This window comes from Wyeomyia smithii, chromosome 1 (genome assembly GCF_029784165.1).
Source record: "Wyeomyia smithii strain HCP4-BCI-WySm-NY-G18 chromosome 1, ASM2978416v1, whole genome shotgun sequence".
NCBI classification, from domain to species: Eukaryota; Metazoa; Arthropoda; class Insecta; order Diptera; family Culicidae; genus Wyeomyia; species Wyeomyia smithii.
The window spans coordinates 75,454,922-75,478,167 of record NC_073694.1 but is presented as its reverse complement, the minus strand read 5'-3'; the positions used below and the strand labels follow the sequence as shown (position 1 = coordinate 75,478,167).

The following is a 23,246-nucleotide window of genomic DNA, read 5'->3' as shown; positions in this document are numbered from 1 at the left end:
AATAGGTTACTCAGTTAAACTTTGTATGAGTTCATGCCATCACTGCTTTTCACGCCGCTAAATTATGAACAAAACTCAAGTTAAATTAGAAATTGCATTTTGAAAAAAAAAGTAAAAAAAAAAACAAAAAATAATAATAATCGGCAAATGAGTAAATTTTTATTAAAAATTTGACAGTTTATCGTATTCCGGAAAAAATAAAAAATAAAAAACAATTATCACTCAGGGGTATCATGAGCAAAGTTTTTAAGAAATAATATCTAATTAACTCTGATTTGATTACAATTCCAAATTGGTAATATTTCTGGATCTTTTTTGATACTGAATATTCTGGAGCAATTCAAAGGAATTTAGCCAAGTAGTACAAAAAATAATTAAGTTTTGATCGGAGTTTTTGCCGTCGGAATGTTTCGGCTCGGCGGTCTTTAATTTTAGAACCAATTATTTGTCCAACGTTTCGACACCGGTTGGTATCTTCATCAGGGAAACAATTTAAATAATTCACTGATTTTAAAACAGGTTTCACATTTGTATAACTATGTCTACTTACAATTCTAATTGTTCTTTGTCCTGTGGCTTTTTAAATCATATAACTGTTTGGTATAGTTCGGTAGTGTTAACATTGATGCTTGTGGCTGAATTTAAAAAAAAAACCGTTTGAAAAATTGTGGAGTTTAGTCCGTTATTGGTGGTTCTATTTTAATATCTCTTACTGTTTATTTTCTGTTGTATTCAAAAATCTGCGGTTGTTTTAACGGTTGCGTTTACCGTGGTGGTTTTTGCTATTGAGGAGTTTTTGCCAGTTATCTATATCTATGAAATCTATAAAAAGGGTATTTTTATTAATTTAGTATTTTAAGTCCTAATTTTTCATTCTTAAAATTTCCTCTAGAAAAAAAAAAGATTCTCCAAAGTCAAGGTTAATAATTTCCCAATGTAGGCTCACTGTTTAAGAATTTTTACACCAGATACAACATTATTAGCAAACAACTTCAAAATTCTCAGTTTCGGTAAAATTTCCTATTTTTGGTTTAGTTATATTTGCGAAACTAATAAGGTGGTATCCATAATCCTTGAGCGTTACGATTTGTTACCAAAGGAAGGGGGTAGAGGTGTGATCAGCACTACGTAACAAATAGTTGAAGAGGTTGTTTATAAGACACGACCGCAGAGTTAACGTACAATACGACGGTCTGTCTTATGTCAATGTGTTTCTTGCAATAGGTTTGGGAATACACTTAATTGTCGTTAATCAATTGAATGGTCTGTCTGCTCCAGATGACGTTTACCTCTATAGCGAACACCGGTAACGACAATGAACAACAACAGAAGCTATGTGCAGCTATGCGATTTCACTTACCGCCGTGTCCCAAACAAGAATAAAGTTGAATTGCTTTGAGACTGACTTTTGATTCAAGTTGCACTAAGATATCCTGATTTAGGCAGTGGCTATGAAAAGATGATAGACGAGTGCAAATAGTGCATTCCCGGTTAACTAGGTTTATTACGAAAAGGTTTAACAATTTTCTTTAGAACAACAGTTCCAATAACATTTTTTTGCATTTTGCGGATGCGTAGGTAACTTTATGACTGGTTGCTGCAAATATTAGGACTTCAGAGAAAAATTATGTGATTCAGGCTCAAAAATTATTCAAATAAATGCTAAATACACTCAGTAAACTTTGAGGCTTAGCTGAAGTCAAAAAATGTTGATTATGTTTGTCAATACCATTTATTGACCACTGAATATTGTTTTTTTTTTTCAACATGGCAATTTTTTGATTTAGTTCTGATTGATTTACTGTGATATTTCAATTTAACATGAGGTGATTTATTTGCAATTATATATGAAAATTTCAATCGCTGTATTGCTAGCCACACACGCTATATAGCTAGCCACGCACGCTCTAGACCTGCACATACACGCTGTATAGCTAGCCACACACGCTATAGATATACTTTAGCTAGCCACACACGCTATATAGCCAGCCTAGCATGCCATATAGCTAGCCACACACGCTATAAACATGCACACACACGCTATAAAGCTAGCCACACACGCTCTAGATATGCACGCTAGCCACACACGCTATAGATATGCACACATGTTATATATGTGCATACACCCTAAATATACATACACACTGGATGATGGAAGCTTCTCAGACCACCTGGCGCTGTGAGTCTCGTTAATTTACTGGCTGTATTCACCCAACGATATCTGAATTAGATTACCGCTGGTGGGGTCCAACTCAGATCGAATGGGAGCCGAACTGAAAGAGATAGGAACTGCAGCTAACCACTACCGCCGCTGCTGTTGCCCGCTGCTGCTCCACGCCGCGTTCGCCCACTGCCATCGCTGCTGCTGCCTGCTGCTGGTAAACTGATTTGCTTGAGGAGAAGCAGTCTCTTATACAGGTATGTTCCGTTTTTGGCAACACGCTTCTCGATTTTCAGTTGCCGGAAAAGGAACAGTGCCAAAAACGGAACATTTTTTTTCTGAGCATATTTTTGCTTTTTTATCATTTTGAATATTGGTAATCAACATTTAAATATAAGTTAGACATTACATTCACCCTAAAGTGTCTTTAATTTTGTCTCACGAGTGAAAATTCAACTGATCACTTAAGGCGCAACGAAGGATTAGTCCCATATATTCTTCTTCTTCTTGTCCTATTGCTGAAGAGTCATTGGGTATCATTGAGTGAAGTGCTCAATTACGGTTGAGAGAGGTAGATTTGTGAAAAAAGTTTTGTTATTATTTAACCTCTTCAAGTAATTTATAACCAAATGAATTTTACAGAATGTTCCACGGAACAGCGTCCAAAATATGTAGAAAGATAACAACGTGGAAAAACAGTGCTGTTTGTTCTTGCAGCATTTTTATCTTCAAAAAATTAAAATCGCTCAAAAGGCCATCATTGATAATTTGTTATAAAATTTTAAGTAAAGCTAGTCGATTATCTTTATCCTAAAAAATATTATTCACCAAATAAAATGTGAAGAAATATTTTTTTATATTTTCTTGATTCAATGTTCGCAATGTTTCGCATCAATGTTGTTTTTTTTTCGAAATTGAGGAAATTTGGTTGTAACAAATATTTTATAGCTTACTTTTTTAATGAATTTTTTTTCGTAAAACAGTACTTTTTTTTTGTCTTGTTCTACATTTTGTTAAGTAATTTATGTTTCTGGAGTTGGAGACAAAACTTTCATTATTCATATAAACAAGAAAAAAACATGGGAATTATCTTTTATTTACAAAAAATTGCTTGCGTTTTTCTTAAACATTTTTCGCACTCTTGAATTGTCTATCTAAAAAACTAGTGTCTAAAAAATCTGAGATGACCTTTTTTTTAAATCATTTTTTTGGTTTTCCATTATTTAGATGTATCGATATATGGAAAAGAGGTTCAAACTTCAGACCTTTTTAAATGATAGTCTGGATGAATTTTCAATAAAAAAAGTATGCAAAGTTTTCTAGTGTAGTAAGGCCTACGCATTCACAAATGTTCATTAAATTCTAAAAGAACATTGCCAGCCTCTGAGTCGATTTGTCAAAAATGTGTCATATATGGTATATATTTACACTAGTAGAGAACTATGGGGATTAGTTTTGAGCTGCCAATCAGTAAAAGATTAGAAAAAATAAGAAAAAAATTATGTTGCTAAAAAAGGAAACAAAAATTGCCAAAATCGGAACGTGCCAAAAACGGAACGTACCAGAAACGGAACATACCTGTATAGCCCAACGAATGCATTTCCCGGCTAACTATGCACTCCATTCTATCGTCCTTTTTAGGGAAAGGCAGCAAGCGACCAATCATAGGTCGACATTTGCGTTTCGACAAGGCTTGAAGATTTTCAAAAGTACAATAGTTCGATCAATCTGATAACAATTTTCTGCTTTTCTGGTGCTTAGATGATTTTCCAATCGATTGCTGCAGAAATCCCCTGTATATGTTGCCGTAAGACGTATTCTACGTCTATAAATCTCTAGAGAGACTCTCCAAAAACGAGCATTTTTATTAAGCAAATTCTACTGCGTTACATAATTTTTATTTGGGGTAGGTGTTGGCGTTATGTTTCGTTACATACAAAGGGTGGGGTCCAAAAATTGGGTTTTGCGTCACATAATTTATGGATGTCGCCCTAGGTTGGAGTATGTTTGCGTTTATAATAATATTTTTTCAGAGTTTTATGTATTACGTTCTATTCATCTTTTATGCAATATTTTATAACAATCTGTGGTAAAACTAAAAAAAAACCTAAATTAATCCACCTAGCGGTCAGACCCAGCCTTTCTCATTCAAACTTATTATTTGTAAAAATAGATTTACATGAACGCTTCAATCCAATAAATGTGTATTCACTTTTTGGGTTCTAAAATAATGATGTTGTAATAGAAGTATAAAATATGAAATTTGACGTAATGTAAATGCTCAATAAATAGCGAAATAAAAGAAATGACTCTTAATTTCGAACAATTCAATCACGAGCGATACCGGGAACATTCAAATGGTACGACACCACATTTAAATTATATTGTGGCCACATATATTGATCAAAACATAGCCTTTGAATTTCTTTTCTTTCCATAACTTTAGAACCACATATCAAATTTTTATGAAGTTTGTTATTTGTAAGTTTGAGAGATGACTCGTTCGTATGACACTAGTAATGTTCAAATAAGTTGTGTAATCTTTGAGATAATAGACTTTCGTTGTTTTATTAACAATTTAATAAATAACGGTTGCTTAGTTCGATTACGTGATTTTCACAATTCGGTACATTACAGACGAAGTTACAGTTCGATTACAGTTAAATTCAATAGGGTGTTATTAGTCAGCTAGACCTTTCATTTGACACTAATTTCGTGAAAATCGGTTCAGCCATCTCTGAGAAAAGTGAGTGAGTTTATGTATTCTTCGGAATATGTTTTTTTTTATAGCTAGATTTCACATTTATAAACATAATAGGCACAGTAATAGTCCGATTGAAAAAAAATCAATAGGGTCTTATGAGGTAATTAGACCTTCCAAATGACACTAATTTTGTGGAAATCGGTTCAGCCATCTCTGAGAAACATGAGTGAGATTAAACACTCTCCAGAACACGTTTCTTTGAATAACTTCTGAACCACACGTTCAATTTTTATGAAAGTCAAAAGTTAAAAGTTTTTTAAGTAGCTCATTCATTTAAAACCAATTTTGTTAAAATCGGTTGAATAGTTTATGAGATAATGATGTTTCGTGATTTTCACATTTTTAAACATAACCTCTAAACTAAAAATCCGATTGCAATGAAATTCAATAGGGTCTTATGGGGCAACTAAACCTCTCATTTGCAATTAATTTCATGAAGATCGGTCCAGCCATGAGAGCGTTACACACACACACATACACACACATACAGAAAATGTTCAGCTCGTCAAACTAAGTCGATTGATATACGAGATTCGACCCTTTGGAGCACTTTTATACCTACGGTTTTTTCAGTGATTGCTATACCTTTCTAGGAGAAAGGCAAAACATTAGTTATTGAGAAAAAACTTGATTATTAAAAATCTTTGTTTAAGTTGAAACTTCAAAATACAAAATTTCTAAAAACTCGTTGTTTATACCCAAGCAACTGGCAACACTTCAGGTCAAATTTTCTATTTTTTTGTTAACTCCTTAGCCAATTTCATCGAGAATTTCATACATCGAACAAAGATATTAGCAAAATAAAAATAGAAATCTCAAGCAAATCTGTGTAAATGTGATTTAATTTCTTAAAAATGCTGGAACGCGAGTCTTGCTCATAATACCTCTGAGTGTTGAAAATTTTTTATGCAAAATTTTCTCAGACACACGATAAAATTGTCGAAGATTTTATAAGATTATATTCATTAGCCGAAAAGCACAATTTAATTTTTTAAATTCAAAAATAACATAATTGGCAACGCTGCCGCTGAAAAATTATACAAATTATAGATTCCTTGACTAATTTTCTTCAAAATGCAATTCCTGGATTGTCCATTGATACAAAATATCCAGAGATAACTTAGAGAAGAAGATTGCTTATAACCAGAGAATTTGGCTAAACACTTAGAAACACTTATTTTGTTAAGAGTGCCCACTTTAATTAGAAAAAAAAGTTTCGCGTCAAAAATTCACGCGTTTTTCCAGTTTTGTTTTGTACATAAGCCTGCATTACGATTTGATTTGGAATTGTTACATATCTTGACTGTCCGGACAGCGGAATGCATTGTGCCTGGCTCACAATCCGTTTCAAAGGTCCAAGTTCTTGGTAGTATCAACAGTTAGATCGTAAAGCAGTATCTGCTGCTGGTGAAAATCTGCTGTGCGACGTGGGTCTCGGTGCTATCTACAGATAAGTAGGGTAAGGTGGGGCAAGTGCCGTTTTTGAACGTGAAATCATTTTTTTATGATGACACTAATTTTGCATAATGCGTAACGTATTTTTGACTATGTATCACTTGTTCATAGTTCATATTTGCATATTGCTTCTTTTTAATAAATGAAATATTTTTTCGCTAAGTTTCTTAGGCGATTCACACTTTTGAAAAAAAAGTGTTCTTTCGTCGTACGCTATACAATTTGAAGTAAACCTTTATTGCAGAAGCAGTTTTGCTCATGATTTACTAAATAATATGCTTCTTAGCATAAATAAATGTAAAAAAAACATAAATATCACAATCATAAACTAAATTAATTATTGGGGCAGCATGGGGCACCAAAGACGAGGCAGTATAGTTCGCATCGACAGCTGATTTCTTATTGTTAAACCTTTTCTAATAATTCTGTATAAGCGAACCAACACTTGATTTTTGTTATTTTTAGCGTAATTTTATAAAATATACATAACACCAATATAATCATCTGAATAGTACACCGAAACTAACTTCAGTTACGAGATATTGAAAACTTGGCTTAGGTGACCCATCTTGCCCCACCTTACCCTACACAGTTTTTTTGTTCATCTATTATGGTTCGAGCCACAAATCGTTTGCAAGTTAGTTTTGCCCAATACTATCTCGTGACACTCAAATTTTATTTCCGTGCAAAATATAGCATCATTTACCTAAAAGTGACCAGAGCTTTGCACTCTTTATAATATAATTCCTATCCTGTGATACTCGTAGAGATGCAGTGAAGCCCGCGGTCTCTGAACACAACGAGCATCATCATCCTTTTCCTTCCCAAGTAGTACAGCCTTTTACTCGTGGCCGGCGTCGTTATTGGTCAGTGGTTAAAGTATTGTGAATCAGTGAAAATTGCACAATGAGAATGTAATGCTAGTCCCAAGCACCATTCATCTGGTTCATTTTGCAATTTTGTTGGTTCGACCAATCACGGAGTGCAATTACGGGCAGTCTACCTATGCTAAGCTTGCGAGTGCCCACTTTGATTAGTTCAGAAGAGTTTTAGTCAACTAAACTTTTTACCTAAAAAACTTGTATTGGAAGACATCTGAGATAACCGTTTTTTTTAACCACCTGTTTTTTTTAGTATAAAATTTTAAACTAATTTTTAATCAATTTTATCGGACAATATCGTTGTTTGGTAAAGCCTTATAAGGTCTCCTGGATGGGCTCCCCACCATTGTCCGGTTATTGTACGAAGAAAATTCACTCTTTGTTGACATTTTTTCATCAGATACCTCACGTGACAACCCCAGGTGCCTTTAGAGTCGAACCAGACACCAAGATATTTGTGTACCAAAACCTGAGAAATCGTTTTACCCATTAATTGTGTTTGAAGCTGAGCAGGTTCATGCTTCCTAGAAAAAACTACTATCTCAGTTTTCTCCGGAGAGAATTCGATACCTAGCTGTAAAGCCCAAGCAGACAAATTGTCCAAGGTACCTTGCAATGGTCCTTGCAAATCGGCAGCTTTGGCTCCTGTAACAGAGATTACACTGTCGTCTGCAAGTTGTCTTATCGTGCATGAATTTGCCAGACATTCGTCGATGTCATTTACATAAAAGTTGTAAAGAAGGGGGCTTAAACATGAGCCCTGGGGAAGACCCATGTAGCTAATGCGAAAAGTTGCCAAATCGCCGTGCGTAAAATGCATGTGCTTTTCGGACAACAAGTTGTGCAAAAAATTGTTTAAAATTGGAGAAAATCCTTGTCGGTGAAGTTTACCCGAAAGAATGTCAATAGAAACGGAATCAAAAGCCCCCTTAATGTCTAAGAACGCAGACGCCATTTGTTCTTTGCGAGCATACGCCAGCTGAATATCTGTTGAAAGCAACGCAAGACAATCATTCGTCCCTTTGGCACGGCGGAAGCCAAATTGAGTATCCGATAGTAGGCCATTTGATTCGACCCAATGGTCTAAACGATTTTTTCCATCAATTTCCGGATACAGGATAGCATTGCAATCGGCCTATAAGAGTTGTGATCAGAAGCTGGTTTCCCTGGTTTTTGGATGGCGATCACCTTCACTTGCCTCCAATCCTGCGGTACAATGTTTTGCTCCAGGAACTTATTGAACAAGTTCAACAAGCGCCTCTTGGCATTGCCGGGTAGATTCTTCAACAAGTTGAATTTGATTCTATCTAACCCAGGCGCGTTATTGTTACAGGACAGGAGGGCAACTGAAAATTCTGCCATCGTAAAAGGTGATTCTATCGCGTCGTGGCCCGGAGACGCATCGCGAACAATATTTTGCTCAGGAACAGAGTCCGGACATACTTTCCTGGCAAAATCAAATATCCACCTACTTGACGACTCCTCGCTTTCGTTGACCGTTACGCGATTCTGCATTCTTCGGGCTGTGTTCCAAAGAGTGCTCATCGATGTCTCCCTCGACGTCTCGTTCACGAACCGACGCCAATATCCGCGTTTCTTTGCTTTAGCCAAGCTTTTAAGCTTGGTATCAAGCTCCGAATACCGTAAATAGTCGCCAGGTATACCTCCCTTCTGGAAGGCCAAAAACGCATCGGATCTTTGCGTGTAGACATCGGAGCACTCTTGGTCCCACCACGGAGTGGGAGGCCGTTCTTTAATCGTTACGCCAGGATATTTCTTCGTTTGGGCTTGCAACGCGGCGTCGAGAATCAAGCCCGCGAGGAGGTTGTATTCTTCAAGTGGTGGATAATGTTGAATCGAATCTACCGCTTTTGAAATCATTTCCTCGTATAACTTCCAATCGACATTCCGTGTGAGGTCATACGGAATGTCAACTGGTCGCATGCGAGTTGACCCGTTATTAATTGAAATAAGAATAGGCAAATGGTCGCTACCGTGAGGATCGAGGATTACCTTCCATTTGCAATCCAACCGTAGCGACGTCGAACATAAGGATAGATCCAAAGCGCTTGGGCGCGCTGGAGGTTTCGGGATACGTGTCATTTCACCGTTGTTTAAAATAGTCATGTCGAAGTCATCGCAAAGGTTATAGATTAAAGAGGAGCGGTTATCATTGTAAGGGGAACCCCAAGCCACGCCATGAGAGTTGAAGTCTCCCAAAATCAAACGTGGCGAGGGAAGAAGTTCTATTAAATCAAAGAGCAGCCGTTGCCCAACCTGTGCTCTGGGAGGAATATATATTGAGGCAATACAAAGCTATTTACCTTGTATTGTCATTTGACATGCGACAACTTCGATGCCTGGAATCGAGGGGAGGTTAATACGATAGAAAGAATAGCACTTTTTAATCTCTAAAAGTACTCCTCCATATGGGGTGTCTCGATCAAGGCGAATAATAATAAAATCATGGAAGTTGAGATCAATATTTGAATTAAGCCAAGTTTCACAAAGGGAAAATGCATCGCATTTGTTTTTATTTATCAAAACTTTAAACGAATCAATTTTTGGTAAAATACTTCTACAATTCCACTGTAAGACAGAGATAGAATCCTTCATATACGCAGTTGAATTAGGCATCGAAGGATACAATCGCTGCAAGGAGGGGCCATTGGGCAGTCAACTGCTTCAAAAATGATCTAACTGTTGGGAGGAATGCTGTAAGAAAAATTTTAATTGGATCGGGTACATTGAAAGTTTCAAAAATCCAGTCCACAATGTCAGAAAATTTCACTAATCCAGAGTTTGTTTCATCAACTGGGAGTGCAAAAGGAACAACTGGGGTTTTAGATGTTCTTGGCAGTGCTGGGAACTCCTTCTGGGACTTTAAATTTGCAAGCCCAGGAGGAGTTTGCTTCGGTTTTTCCGCAGCACTGTTTGGTTTGTTTGTAACTTTCATTTCACTTTGAGAAATCTTAGGACCTTTTCTGGGAAGTTTAGGAGAGGAAATATTTTTCCTCTTTCTAGACTCCCCAGGATTGGCGTAAGATGTTCCCGCTGGTGAATCGTCAGAATCGGTTTCATCAGAGGACAACAGATCAAAAGGGTTTGATGTAATGGGAGGAGTGGTAACGGTCTTCTTCAACATCTCAGCGTAAGAACGCTTCGAACGCTTTTTGAGAGACCTCTTTATTTTATCCCTGCGCTGCATGTACATCGCACATGTCGAGAGCTCATGCTGACGCTCCCCACAGTGAATGCATTTTTCAGCATTTTTACTGCAGGAATCATCCGCATGATTCTCCCCACACTTGCCACAACGTGCCTCATTGCAGCAGTAGGCGGCGGTGTGGCCTAACTGCTTACAATTCAGGCAGTTCATGACGCGAGGCACATATAATCGCACAGGGAGACGAACCCGGTGGATCGAGACGTGGCTTGGTAGCGCTGACCCGGCGAACGTAACTCGAAACGAGTCTGACGGAGTGTATACTGTTTTGCCACCGATGATCGATGCTGACCGCAATTGCTTGCAGTCGAGCACCTTTACATCGGGACAGGTTTTGTTCTTAAAGCACCCTTTGGCACTTTTCAATATACACTCGACGGACAGACTCGAATCGGTTATGACACCGTCGATCTCCACGTCTTGTGCGGGTATGTAAACGCGATACTCGCGTGTGAAGAGCTCAGATTAGGCTATATCGTTGGCCTCTTTCAGGTTACTGACCACGACACGGAGCTTGTTAGGCCGGACCTTGGAAATTTCGGTCACGCCCTTGTACTCCTTCGTCAGGTCTTTAGAAATATGCAAGAGGTTCAACTGTTTCGATTTCGGTCCCGCCTTTGGCCGAAAATAGACAGTATAGCTGCCCTGGGCTCCGTCTGGGTAAAGCCTGGGGCGAGGGGGGACTGAAGAATGAACAGGGGAGGGGGTAACAGAAGGGTCAGTGTCAGAGGGGTTCGGGGATGGTGGCGCGCGAGGCGAGGGATCTACATCCATCCCGCTAAGTCTAGCGCACTAGCGCCGACAAGAGCACGTACCTTTTTACTTCTCCCTTCCAGTAAGGTTGGTTGTCCGATCGTTCGCAGTTGCAGCCGTTACAGCCAGCAGCACCAATACAGCAGCACCAAACAGCCACCAGCAGCGAGCCAGGTGTGAGATCACTCCACACTGCGATACAACTCAACTGTCAACTGATGGCTTCTTCTTTTTCCTCTTTTGTGTCTCGTACACTGCTGTAGCACAATTCAGCCAGCAGCCAAATCGGCTTACGCACCAGCTGGCAGTCACGATGCGAAACAGTTGCACAAAGGCGCGACCTTGAACCCGGATTTATTTCACTCGACCAGGCAAACAATGCCAACACTTGTTCACACGTCTTTTGTTTTATATTCTATCGGACCGATCACCAAACACGTCCGATACTGATGCGTGTTCGGCACAGAATGAGGAAAATCCCTTTTATAATTTAAATAAATTTTCAATATTTTTTAGTTTAGTATCTCTATTTCTTTTTTTTTTTCAATATCTTTAAACAAAAGCTCAGACAATTCTCTGAAAGTAATCTTAGATAGAACAGCGAACCTATTTTCACTAGCTTACGAAGCCTCCTGTGCAATTAGACGAAATACTTGAAATATCAACTTGTTAACTATCTTTGTTTCTGTCGGGTTTGTTTTCAGATAATAAAACGAATTCAGCAAACCTTAAAAATAATCAATAGAATTTTCCAATCGAAAGGCAATCACCCCAAACCTATTTTAAGCAGTTTCCATTTTTTTTTCTTCAGCACCCAAATGACACCTGCTTGACTACAATTTAGGTTAGTTTTTTTCGATTGATGTTTATTCAAAGAGATTTTTTTATGATAAAAAGTAAAAAAGACAGCGGAATATTCAGAATCTCCGTTTCCGTCATTGAAATTATCGATATTGATCAAATTTCAAGAGTAAGGCTCGTTTTCTTCGACTGAACCAAAGCCCCTCAGTCGAGTTGGCGCGAAATGCGTAATTTTTGTTAAACTGGATTGAGTTTATTTGTCATTAAATTGTCGGATTAGTTATAAAGCGAGTACAAACAAATGCACGATGTGTAAGTCTAATAAGGAGGATGTCAGTTTATATGAAACATGAACGTGACATGGGAAAACAGATACTGATTACGGCAATGCAAAATAATTCACAAATAGTCAATTTTTCTTATTCATCCTACTTAATATTAATGAAGAAATTTCTTATTCTCCTAATTCGCAGTACCAAACGTGGTCCTTCTCCGGACAAGATGGCTCCAACAACGACAATCGAAACAGTCACCATCACTAGACCACTTAAGGTATGTCGATGGACTAAGCGTAACTGCTGTTACTGGTTATTTGTTTTTTCTTGAACAGGTAATTGCTTTCATCTGTGGAGTAATTGTAATTGTTCTGATGATTCTGGCGCTTACCTCTACTGATTGGTTGATGGCGGCAAGTTGGCGTCAAGGCCTTTTTGTGCATTGTATTGAGGATGACTACTCTACACCCCTGCCATTCAACTTACAGGACCCGCCGGGCTGTTATCCAAGCCGCGATGTCAGTGAGTATCCTGCTGGTCTACAAATCTCCAATCAAATTTATGATTTTATATTCGTTTTAGCGTACATCAAAGCCACTGCTGTTCTCTGTATTGTGACACTAGTCACAGATGCTCTGGCGACAATTTTAACCGGATTGGGTCTACGTACTCAGGACCACAACCTCAAGTACAAGTTCTACAGAATCGCTGTGTTGGTTATGATGGTTGCGCGTAAGTAGTATATTCGCTTATATTGGTTTTGTACAAAGCTCTATTAATGAATTTAAAATCAATCGAATTTAAATCATATTTTAGTTTCGGTAAAACAACAGCGTGCATTGCCTTTTATCTGTAATAAACCGGCTTAAAATTATCGTGTCTCTTTGTTTTACAATTAAAAATTATTTGCCTATGGCGTATGATAAACTTTTTTGAGTAGAGTAGTTTGATACACGATGATGTTATACACGTTTGAATGAATTATAGAAAAAGGCGTTCAATTTTTTTAAAGTTACAACGAGTTTGTGTTGGAAGAGTGGATAGTTCATACAAATCAAATAAATAGTTGTTACAACATTGGTGAACTCAACGTGAATCGAATAACTGATAGAGTTTTCAAGCTGTTCAATCGACATAGAATGACTCGAATGGCTACCCAATTACTATTACATTGCTCTTGTTAAATGAGAAATGAGATTCGAGTTTTTCATGCAATATGAAAAGGTAGATATTCGATTAAATAGAGTAAAATAATACAGCTCTTATGAGCGTATCATGTAATAAATTTAAAAAAAATTTGTTTAATTGAATAAGTGTCTTTAGAGTAATAATTTACAAAAAATGTCCCAATTTTAATTTTCTTGTGAAATTTGTAGGAGTTATTAATGACCACCTTTCTGTATAACATACGCCCAGCGTGTTGCCCCATGTACGATCGAGCCTGTTGGTGACCACTAACACCACGACGAGCGGCGAACTACCGAAGCAGTTCGCCACCGCCATCATAATTTTGTTTCCTTACTCATTCGTAAAGTTCCACTCTTGTAGAGCAGACAATAAAACACTTTTTTCTCGCATACTTTTAATTCGCCGCGCTTTCTTTCTAAAGAAGATATATCACGGACTTTCCCGCTAACCGTTTCCGATTTTTCCTGTAAGTCTCATTTTACCACAGGTTATGGTGTCCAGTACGTGAAAACCGCGAAAAATCCGCAAGTGCAGAGAAATTTTGAGCTTGAACATTATTTTCTTTTGTTTGTGAAGACTGTCGATACCACGCGGTTTGAGTCCAGAACAAAATGGTTGATGCCACGAGGGTTTCTTTTCCCAAGCTGAGCCAGCACAATTGGCCGTCCTGGAAACAACGGATGGAATGGCTGCTTGAAAAAGATGAGTTGTGGGCTATTGTCAGTGGTGCGAAGCCGGAACCGGTCACGCCGAAGTGGCTGAGTAAGGATCGGAAGGCTCGAGCAAACATTGGACTATCCTTGGAAGATAGTCAGTTCAAGTTGGTCAAAAGTGCTACTTCTGCGCTCATTTCAAGATGGCTTGACAAAGTTTTTTTTTTTAATTCTTTTAGCACCAATATTTAGTGGTTAATTTGTGGTTTCGAAATCCAATTTGTGGTAATTTGTGATTGAGTAATTTCTGAGAAATTTTCAGAAAACTGAGTAAAGCCATCTCTGAAAATGATTTCGCTTCAAATGAATCGGATAACGATAATATATACATCAATCGAAAGCTCTTAATTTGTGGTTCACGAAAATGTAGTTTTTGTAGGCATACTTCATAATGAAATAATTAAAAAAACTATTATTTAAATTTTTGAACATTGTTTACCTCTTGTTGTCAACACCGACCGTACGCGGCGCTGGTAGACCATCAAGATGATTTTTTCTCAGAAAGCTTTCGTGTAGCGATGAGTATGGTGAAACAAGAGATACTCAGAGGGAGAGATATGCGGTGAGCCAAACGAACCGTCAAAATTGGAGCCAAACGATCAAGAAAGGTAACACCACATTGAGAGGTATTGCAAAAAAGAACGTGTTCATTTCTATACGTATTGTACAAAAAAGAACATGTTCATTTCTATACGATTTTTTTTTCTATTACCAATGAATGAGTGATTTTATCCGGAGTTCAACAACCCTTGTGTATAGGTAACAAAATAAGTGAAGGTGTATAAAATTAAACATAAGCATAAAATATATCACCTTAACAGTTTTTGCAAAGCACTTCACTATTCTTAAGGACTTTCACCGTCACCACCGATTTTACAAGTCGAATGTTAGTCAACATTGCGCTTTGAGAAGAGATCTGGCACCTCTGACATATGAAACCCAGTTGCCGCATTGGCGATTTTTTTCACCGCGAATCTCTTCCTCTTGAGTATTTCTAGGTGAAACAGTATGTAAACAGCAGGGATACTACATGTGCAGATTTGCTGCGAAATGCAAATGTTGATCAATTAGCAGATATTTGTAGTTGACAAGCCTCCGTGTGTTTTTCGTAAATTTCCTCAAAATAAGTGAAGTTTTACGTAGACATGCGAGCGTAATTTTCTCGATCTTCGGTCGAATCATTGCCGGAAATGTAGTTTTGCCGTTTACCGATTGTTTGAAAAAAAAAAACCTAAATTAATACACCTAGGGGTGTGATCTGGTCTTTCTCATACAAAATCTATTATATGTTAAAATCTATTAGCACAAACGTTTTAACTCTTGGAATAAATTACAGCCTGATAATAATAAAGAACAATTTTTTGTTTCGATAAATATAATAATATTCTGGTAACCAACTACGCAACTGTATTCGACTGTTGGGTATTTTAGAAACCGGAATGATGCCTGAAGATCGTGAATGGGCCTTAGAACTGTAGGGAACGGTCGAAACGCATGGTAAATGCCCAAAGGTGTGAGTCCTGACTAGAATTAAAATTCGATATTTTCTCGTCTCAGGAATATGCTACTACAACTACCCCCTGAATAATAAAACAAAAAAGCTTTCAACGGCAGCGACAACTGTATGTCGTATACAGTAAGGTCGCTTTTTAGGCGGTTTTTTTTTTACGCGGGTTGCTTTCCTCCATTACTCAAAAACGGTACAAGATATCGACCTCATTTCTTTCACGTTTTCCGTTTTAGGCCACGAGTGATCATATATCAGTTTTTAAAAAAAATCACAATTTTTGGTGTAAATACTCAAAATTTAAAATATTGAATTTTGGTCTCTAGATTGGCCACTATCTTATTCAAACGAGGTTTTCACGTTTTAGGACGGTTTTCTTTGTTATATTTGCAACTCAAAAAAGTCGTTTTTTACGCGGGCCCATACAAATTTGGAACGCATCCCCCGCGTTAAAAACGACCTTAGTGTATATGAACGACTGTTGATGTGTTCTAGATAACCCACTAGCACTAACATCGGCAGGTGCCAGTACTATGCTCATCCAACGCCGCGTACGATCGGTGTTGACAACAAGAGGTAAACAATGTTCAAAAATTTAAATAATAGTTTTTTAATTATTTTAATATGAACTATGCCTACAATAACTACATTTTCGTGAACCACAAATTAAGAGCTTTCGATTGATGTATATATCATCGTTGTCCGATTCATTTGAAGCGAAATCATTTTCAGAGATGGCTTGACTCAGTTTTCTGAAAATTTCTCAGAAATTACTCAACCACAAATTACCACAAATTGGATTTCGAAACCACAAATTAACCACTAAATATTGATACTAAAAGAATTTAAAAAAAATACTTTGTCAAGCCATCTTGAAATGAGCTACTTCTGCTAAGGAGATGTGGAATGCACTCAAAAAATGGCATGAGAGTGCAACGATGTCCACCGTTGTACATTACATAGGCTTGTGTTGTAGTGCCACTATGAGTGAAAGTGATAGTATGGAAGATCATTTGAATTCCATGGAAGAACTATTAGATAAGTTGGCCGCCGCCGGACAGAATTTGGACGTACCGTTACAAATTGCGATGATTTTCCGCAGTGTCCCACCGTCGTACCGGTCGCTCGTGCAGAATCTGAAAACTCAGCCGGATGCAAACTGGACAGTCGTGTCAGTTAAAGCAAGTTTGCTAGACGAGTACAATCAGCGCATTGAACGCGGTGAACGGGAAACGCATGATCTGAAGGCATTGAGATCGGACGCGAGTGGCGAACAGAAAGAAAAGTTGTGTTTCTTTTGTAAACAACCGGGACACTTTAAGAAGGACTGTAAGAAGTGGTTGTCTATGAAAAGTGATTCGAACAAACGCCGGGATGGAACTTCTAAGAACAAAAGTGCGAGAGACAAACAGCCTCACGGTGCTGCAAGTGCGGTTTGCTTTATGGCGGGCGGTGGTCTATCGGGGTGGATTATCGATAGCGGCGCGACGTGCCATATGACAGGCGACCGGCTGTTTTTTGCGTCACTGGAAAAGTGTGCGGTTTCGAGTGTGACTCTCGCGGACGGCAAGAAGACCAGCGTTCGCGGTACTGGCGATGGTATCGTGTTCGGTGTTAACGGACAAGGTGAAACCGTCGAGATTACACTAAAGAACGTGTTATACGTGCCGGAACTCGATGGAGGACTGATTTCGGTTAGCCAGTTGGTGGCGAAGAAATTTGTCGTAGAGTTCAACGAAGGTACATGTGAAGTGAAAAATCAAGCAGGCGAGACTGTCGTCGTTGGCGATAAGATCGGTTCCCTCTACTGTTTGCGATCGGAACACGGTGTCAGGAAGATCGAGAGCGGTCACGGTAATTGTCAGCATCTGTGGCATAGAAGGATTGGTCACCGTAGCCCCGATGTTTTGCGTATCATGGAGAAGTCTGTAAGTGGATTTAAATTTAACGATTGCGGCATCAGTACTACCTGTGAGTGTTGCCTGAAGGGTAAATCAGCTGTAATGCCGTTCCCTGCCAAACCTGAGAGGCGCACATCACGTCCGTTGGAAATAATTCATACCGATCTATGCGGTCCCATGGAAACCGTTACACCTTCTGGGAACCGCTACATAATGACTTTAATCGATGATTTTAGCCGTTATACGGTGGTCCATTTGCTTCGGAAGAAAAGCGAGGCTGCCTCCAAGATAAAGCAATATGTTCGTTGGGTAGAAAACATTTTCGGTAAAAAAGCCTCTCGCGATTCGCTCTGACGGAGGAGGCGAGTTTCTGAACCGAGAGCTGCAATCATTCTACGAAAGCGAAGGCATAAGGGCACAGTTCACGACACCGTATTCGCCACAACAAAACGGGGTCGCCGAACGAAAAAATAGATCGCTGCAGGAGATGGCGATTTGTTTGCTGGCGGATGCAAACATGGCAGAGTTATACTGGGGTGAAGCAGTAATGACGGCAGCGTACCTGCAGAACCGGCTACCATCCCGAGTGATTCCAACAACACCGTTTGAGCTGTGGACAGAACGTAAAGCGGACATTAGACATTTTCGTGTTTTCGGCTGTGAAGCCTATGTGCACATTCCTAATGTGAAACGGTTTAAGCTAGACCCAAAAGCAGTTAAGCTACGTTTCGTCGGATACAGTGAAGACCACAAGGGTTATCGTTTCCTCGACCAAACCACGAATCGGATAACCATCAGTCGAGACGCTCGTTTCCTCGAGCACGGATATAAGTTGAAGCAGCAGCAGCAGGATGTGAGCCCTGGAAACCCCGGACAGGAGATTGGGATCTCGTGTAGTCCAATGGAACCAGAAGCAGAACAGCGTAGTGAAAGCAGCTTCGAAGGCTGGGACGATGCGAATGACGGGTTGAATCAAGAAGATTTTATCGGATTTGACACCGATGTCGAAGCGGGAGAAGCCGAAGATGAAGCAGAACCAGACGACGCAGGCGAAGAGAATCGTGAAGATCGCAGATCGCGTGGTGTACTGCCAAGGCGGTATAATGATTTCACGGTCGGTGTAGCCGAGTGTTCTCCGGAAGAGCCGGTGACTTACCGGGATGCTATGAAAACTGCTGAATGGAAGAACGCGATGGATGCGGAAATGCAATCACATTTTGAAAACCAAACGTGGGAGTTAATTCAGCTTCCGGAAGGAAAGAAGGTAATAGGATCGAAGTGGATATTTAAACTGAAGCGAAATGAAATATGCGAGGTTGTCAAGCATAAGGCGCGCTTGGTGGGCCAAGGATTCAATCAGCGGTTCGGCGTAGACTATTTGGACGTTTTTGCTCCAGTTACCCGTTTAGCAACGCTTCGTACAGTTCTAGCAATCGCTGGGAAATGGCAGATGTTTCTGCACCACTTTGACATCAAGACCGCTTACCTCAATGGAACGTTGGAGGAGGAGGTATATATGCGTTATACGCGCCGTTTATGCCGCCCTTCGTGACGCATTTGAAGCAACCAATCTAGGACCAGTCCGTCAGTTCCTGGGATTGGAAGTTCTGCGCGATAAGGGGTACTACAGTATTCGTTTGACTGGCTATATCGAGACGCTGCTGACCAAGTTTGAGATGAGCGAATGTAACGCATCGAAAACACCTATGGAATCAGGATATATGCACGAAACCGAAGACAGTGATCAGTTAACGGATGCAACAAGATATCGAAGTCTAGTTGGTGGCCTTTTGTACGTCGCAGTAAATGCCAGACCGGACTTCGCGGCGTGCGTCTCTATTCTCGGAAGATGCGTAAGTCGACCAACAGAAAGAGATTGGAAAGCTGCTAAACGCGTCGCAAGGTACTTAAAGGGGACCAAACAGTTTCAACTCAAGTTCGGACCAGGAAGTGACTGGAATCTTGTCGGATACTCCGACGCCGACTAGGCCGGCGATCGAGTGAGCAGACGGTCTACTACAGGGTTTATATTTTTCTTCGGTTCCGGACCCATTGCATGGGTTAGTCGGCGCCAAACCTGCGTGGGCTTGTCCTCAATGGAGGCCGAGTATGTCTCGCTAAGTGAGGCGGCCCAAGAGCTGATCTGGTTGCGCAGACTGTTCGATGAGCTCGACGAAAACACTAGCAAGGCGACAACCATATTTGAGGACAACCAGAGTTGTCTTAGTTTCGTGAAAGCGGAGCGTACCAACAAACGGTCAAAACACATTGACACCATGAAGCATTTTGTGAAGGATCTCTGCGATCAAGGACATTTAAAGCTCGTCTATTGCCCATCAGATAAAATGATCGCAGACGCACTAACCAAGCCTTTGGGTACCGTGCGTTTCCGGGAAATGCTGGCGCGCATGGGCCTTGGCCAATAATGGTCGGTGCTCATTACGGAGGAGTGTAGGAGTTATTAATGACCACCTTTCTGTATAACATACGCCCAGCGTGTTGCCCCATGTACGATCGAGCCTGTTGGTGACCACTAACACCACGACGAGCGGCGAACTACCGAAGCAGTTCGCCACCGCCATCATAATTTTGTTTCCTTACTCATTCGTAAAGTTCCACTCTTGTAGAGCAGACAATAAAACACTTTTTTCTCGCATACTTTTAATTCGCCGCGCTTTCTTTCTAAAGAAGATAAATCACGGACTTTCTCGCTAACCGTTTCCGATTTTTCCTGTAAATTGTAATTTTTTATTTGACTGAAACTTCACCTTTGTGGTACCAGCGGTAGATATGATGAAAAGATTGTCCAACCAAATTGTGATACAAACATCGTAAGACTACTTTTGCAACGCTAGTATTCCATGTTATTTCTGATTGTAGCATTTTTTAACTACACCACCTTTAACCAAATTGCAGTTCATCTATTACAAGTTTCAAATATTCATACATTGATTTGTCAAAACTGCGATGTGTACTATAACTAATGATACTGGAATATAATTTAACTATATGGGTCAGTACAGTACAGCAAGGACAACAAAATTGTAAAACGTTTGCCTAAAGTGCACATTTTTAGATTAAACCAAAATAACTGTTTATGGAGTCGACGGATTTTTTTTTGTAGACCATCGATTCTCATCTAAGAATATTAGACATAACCATAACAAATCGTCTATTTTACTTCCTTTTATTTTTCAGTCATCTCTTTACTGGTCGCGCTTATACTCTATCCGGTATGTTTCGCAGCGGAACTCAATCTAGGTAAGAAATTCCATCTTTCGTTTACTCAATACATCATTCAATAGTAGCACTTTTCTTGTTTAAAAAAAACACTGTTGGGTCATTAAGAACTACAACGAAAAAGTGACCAATTTAGCAAAGTTAAGTATTTTTTACAGCAGCTTTGCTTTATTTTAACGCAATATGAAATATGCATTGAATACAAAATGAAATGTGTATCAGAAACCTTTTCCAGTCAAATCTTAGTGAACTATGACGCTTTCCCAAAAAATTGTGCAAAAAATAATAATAAAAGTAGCAAGATTATATCCTTACGATCCTTGTTTTTGCGTGATGATGCATTCAAAAAATAACAATCCTTGTTTTCGCGTGATAACGCACTCGAATTTCATAAAAGAACTAACATTTTCTCCATCAAACTAGGCGGATACAAATTTCGCATTATTTTTATGGCCAAAGTAATCAAAGTTAGTTAAGCGAGGAACGAAAAATAAATAACATCGAGAAGAAAAAAAAACACAAATTAATCCACCTAGCGCTCAGACCCAGCCTTTCTCATTCAAACTTATTATTTGTAAAAATAGATTTACTTGAACGCTTCAATCCATTAAAGGTATTTTCACTCTTTGGGTTCTAAAATATTGATGTTGCAATTGAAGCAAAAAAAAAATGAAATTTGATGTAATGTTGGTGCTTAAGAAATAGCGAAATGAAGGAAATGATTCTTAATTTCGAACACTATAATCACGAGCGATAACGGTAACGTTCAAATAGTACGAAATAGTTTTAAATAGTCTTTGGATTTCTTTTCTTTTCATAACTTTTGAACCACATATCAAATTGTTATGAAGTTTGTTATTTGTAAGTTTGAGCGAAGATTCGTTCATATGACACTAGTTATGTTCAAATAAGTCGTGTAATCTTTGAGATAATGGACTTTCGTTGTTTTTGCAATTTTATACATAACGGTGGCTTATATTCAATTATAATTAAAAGAAATGGGAACCTATGGGGCAGCCAAACTTTGAAACCACGTCTTCAATCATAATTCATCAGTTAGCGCTAAACTAGCCCGTTCATTTGATATCAATATTGTTCAAATCGGTTGTGTAGTTTCGTGATTTTCCCATTTCGATACATTCAGATGAAGTTACAGTCCGATCACAGTAAAATTTAAAAGGGAGTTATGAGGCAGCTGGACTTTTCATTTTACACTTATTTTGTGGAAATCGGGTCAGCCATCTCTGAGAAAAGTGAGTGAATTCAAATAGTCTTCGGAAGATGTTCCTTTTCATAGCTGGATTTTACATCTTCAAACATAACAGGCAGAGTAATAGTCCGATTGCAAAACAAATCATTAGGGGCAACTAGACCTTCCATTTGACACTAATTTTATGATGATCGGTTCAGCCATCTCTGAGAAACATTAGTGAGATTAACAGTCTCCAGAACACGTTTCTTTTCATAACTTTTAAACCACAAGTTCAATCTCTATAAAATTCAAAAGTTTAGGGTATTTCAGTTAGCCCGTTCATTTGAAACCAATTTTGTTCAAAACGGTTGTGTAGTTTTTGAGATAAGGATGTTTCATGATTTTTACATTTTGATACATAACCTCTACACTAAAAATCCGATTACAATAAAATTGAATAGGGTCTTATGGGACAACAAGACCTTTCATGTGCAATTAATTTCATAAAAATTTGTCCAGCCATCTCTAAGAAAAGTGAATGAGAATAAAATGTTGCACATTCACACACACACACACACACACACAGACACATACAGAAAATCCTCAGCTCGTCGAACTGAATCGAGTGATATATGCCATTCGGCCCTTTTGAGCACTTTTATACTTTCGGTTTTGCCAGTGATTGCTATACCTTTCTAGGAGAAAGGCAAAAATAAATATCTTTCATGAAAATTTGTATGCAAGTTACGACGTTTGTAACTTGCATTCAAATAAATGTTGAAAAATAACACTTTATCATTATGTAGGGTATCGAACGTCTTCGTCAGTGGTTTTCTTCGACAGGTTTTTGCATAAGATTGCTACAGAAAACCTGTCGAAGAAAACCACTGACGAAGACGTTCGATACCCTATTAATTATTATTTGGCTTGTCTTTTGACGACACTCTCTAACTATCACTGGACTTGTATGTTGTTAAATTGAGCATATACGCTGTCGAAAAACCATTAATATTGACAAAACGACTCGGACCGTTTTCAATTTTCAACATTTTTCAAAAGAGAATGGAATTACATAGAATTAAAATAAAATTTGTTTCGGCCTTAAGGAGAAAAAACTCAGTTTTTCCATATCATGCTTAGAGTTTGTTTTGAGTTGGTGACATGGGCCACCTGCGCTGGTAAAAAGAAA

At 38.7% G+C, this 23,246-nt stretch overlaps 1 protein-coding gene across 20 annotated transcripts in view; it reads left to right on the top strand.

Annotated features, from left to right (window-relative positions):
• LOC129717978 (copia protein) overlaps positions 1–23,246 on the top strand; it is a 72,618-nt gene that overhangs the window by 38,324 nt on the left and 11,048 nt on the right. For 17 of the 20 annotated variants that reach the window (XM_055668325.1, XM_055668322.1, XM_055668317.1 and 14 more), the window contains 4 exons: positions 12,515–12,593; positions 12,652–12,838; positions 12,899–13,048; positions 20,824–20,886. In XM_055668325.1, the coding sequence (XP_055524300.1) occupies positions 12,515–12,593; positions 12,652–12,838; positions 12,899–13,048; positions 20,824–20,886 (479 nt within the window). Of the gene's footprint in view, positions 1–12,514; positions 12,594–12,651; positions 12,839–12,898; positions 13,049–13,132; positions 13,541–13,692; positions 20,291–20,823; positions 20,887–23,246 lie in introns of those variants that run through there. The other 3 variants (XM_055668311.1, XM_055668313.1, XM_055668312.1) reach the window with 2 other exon arrangements.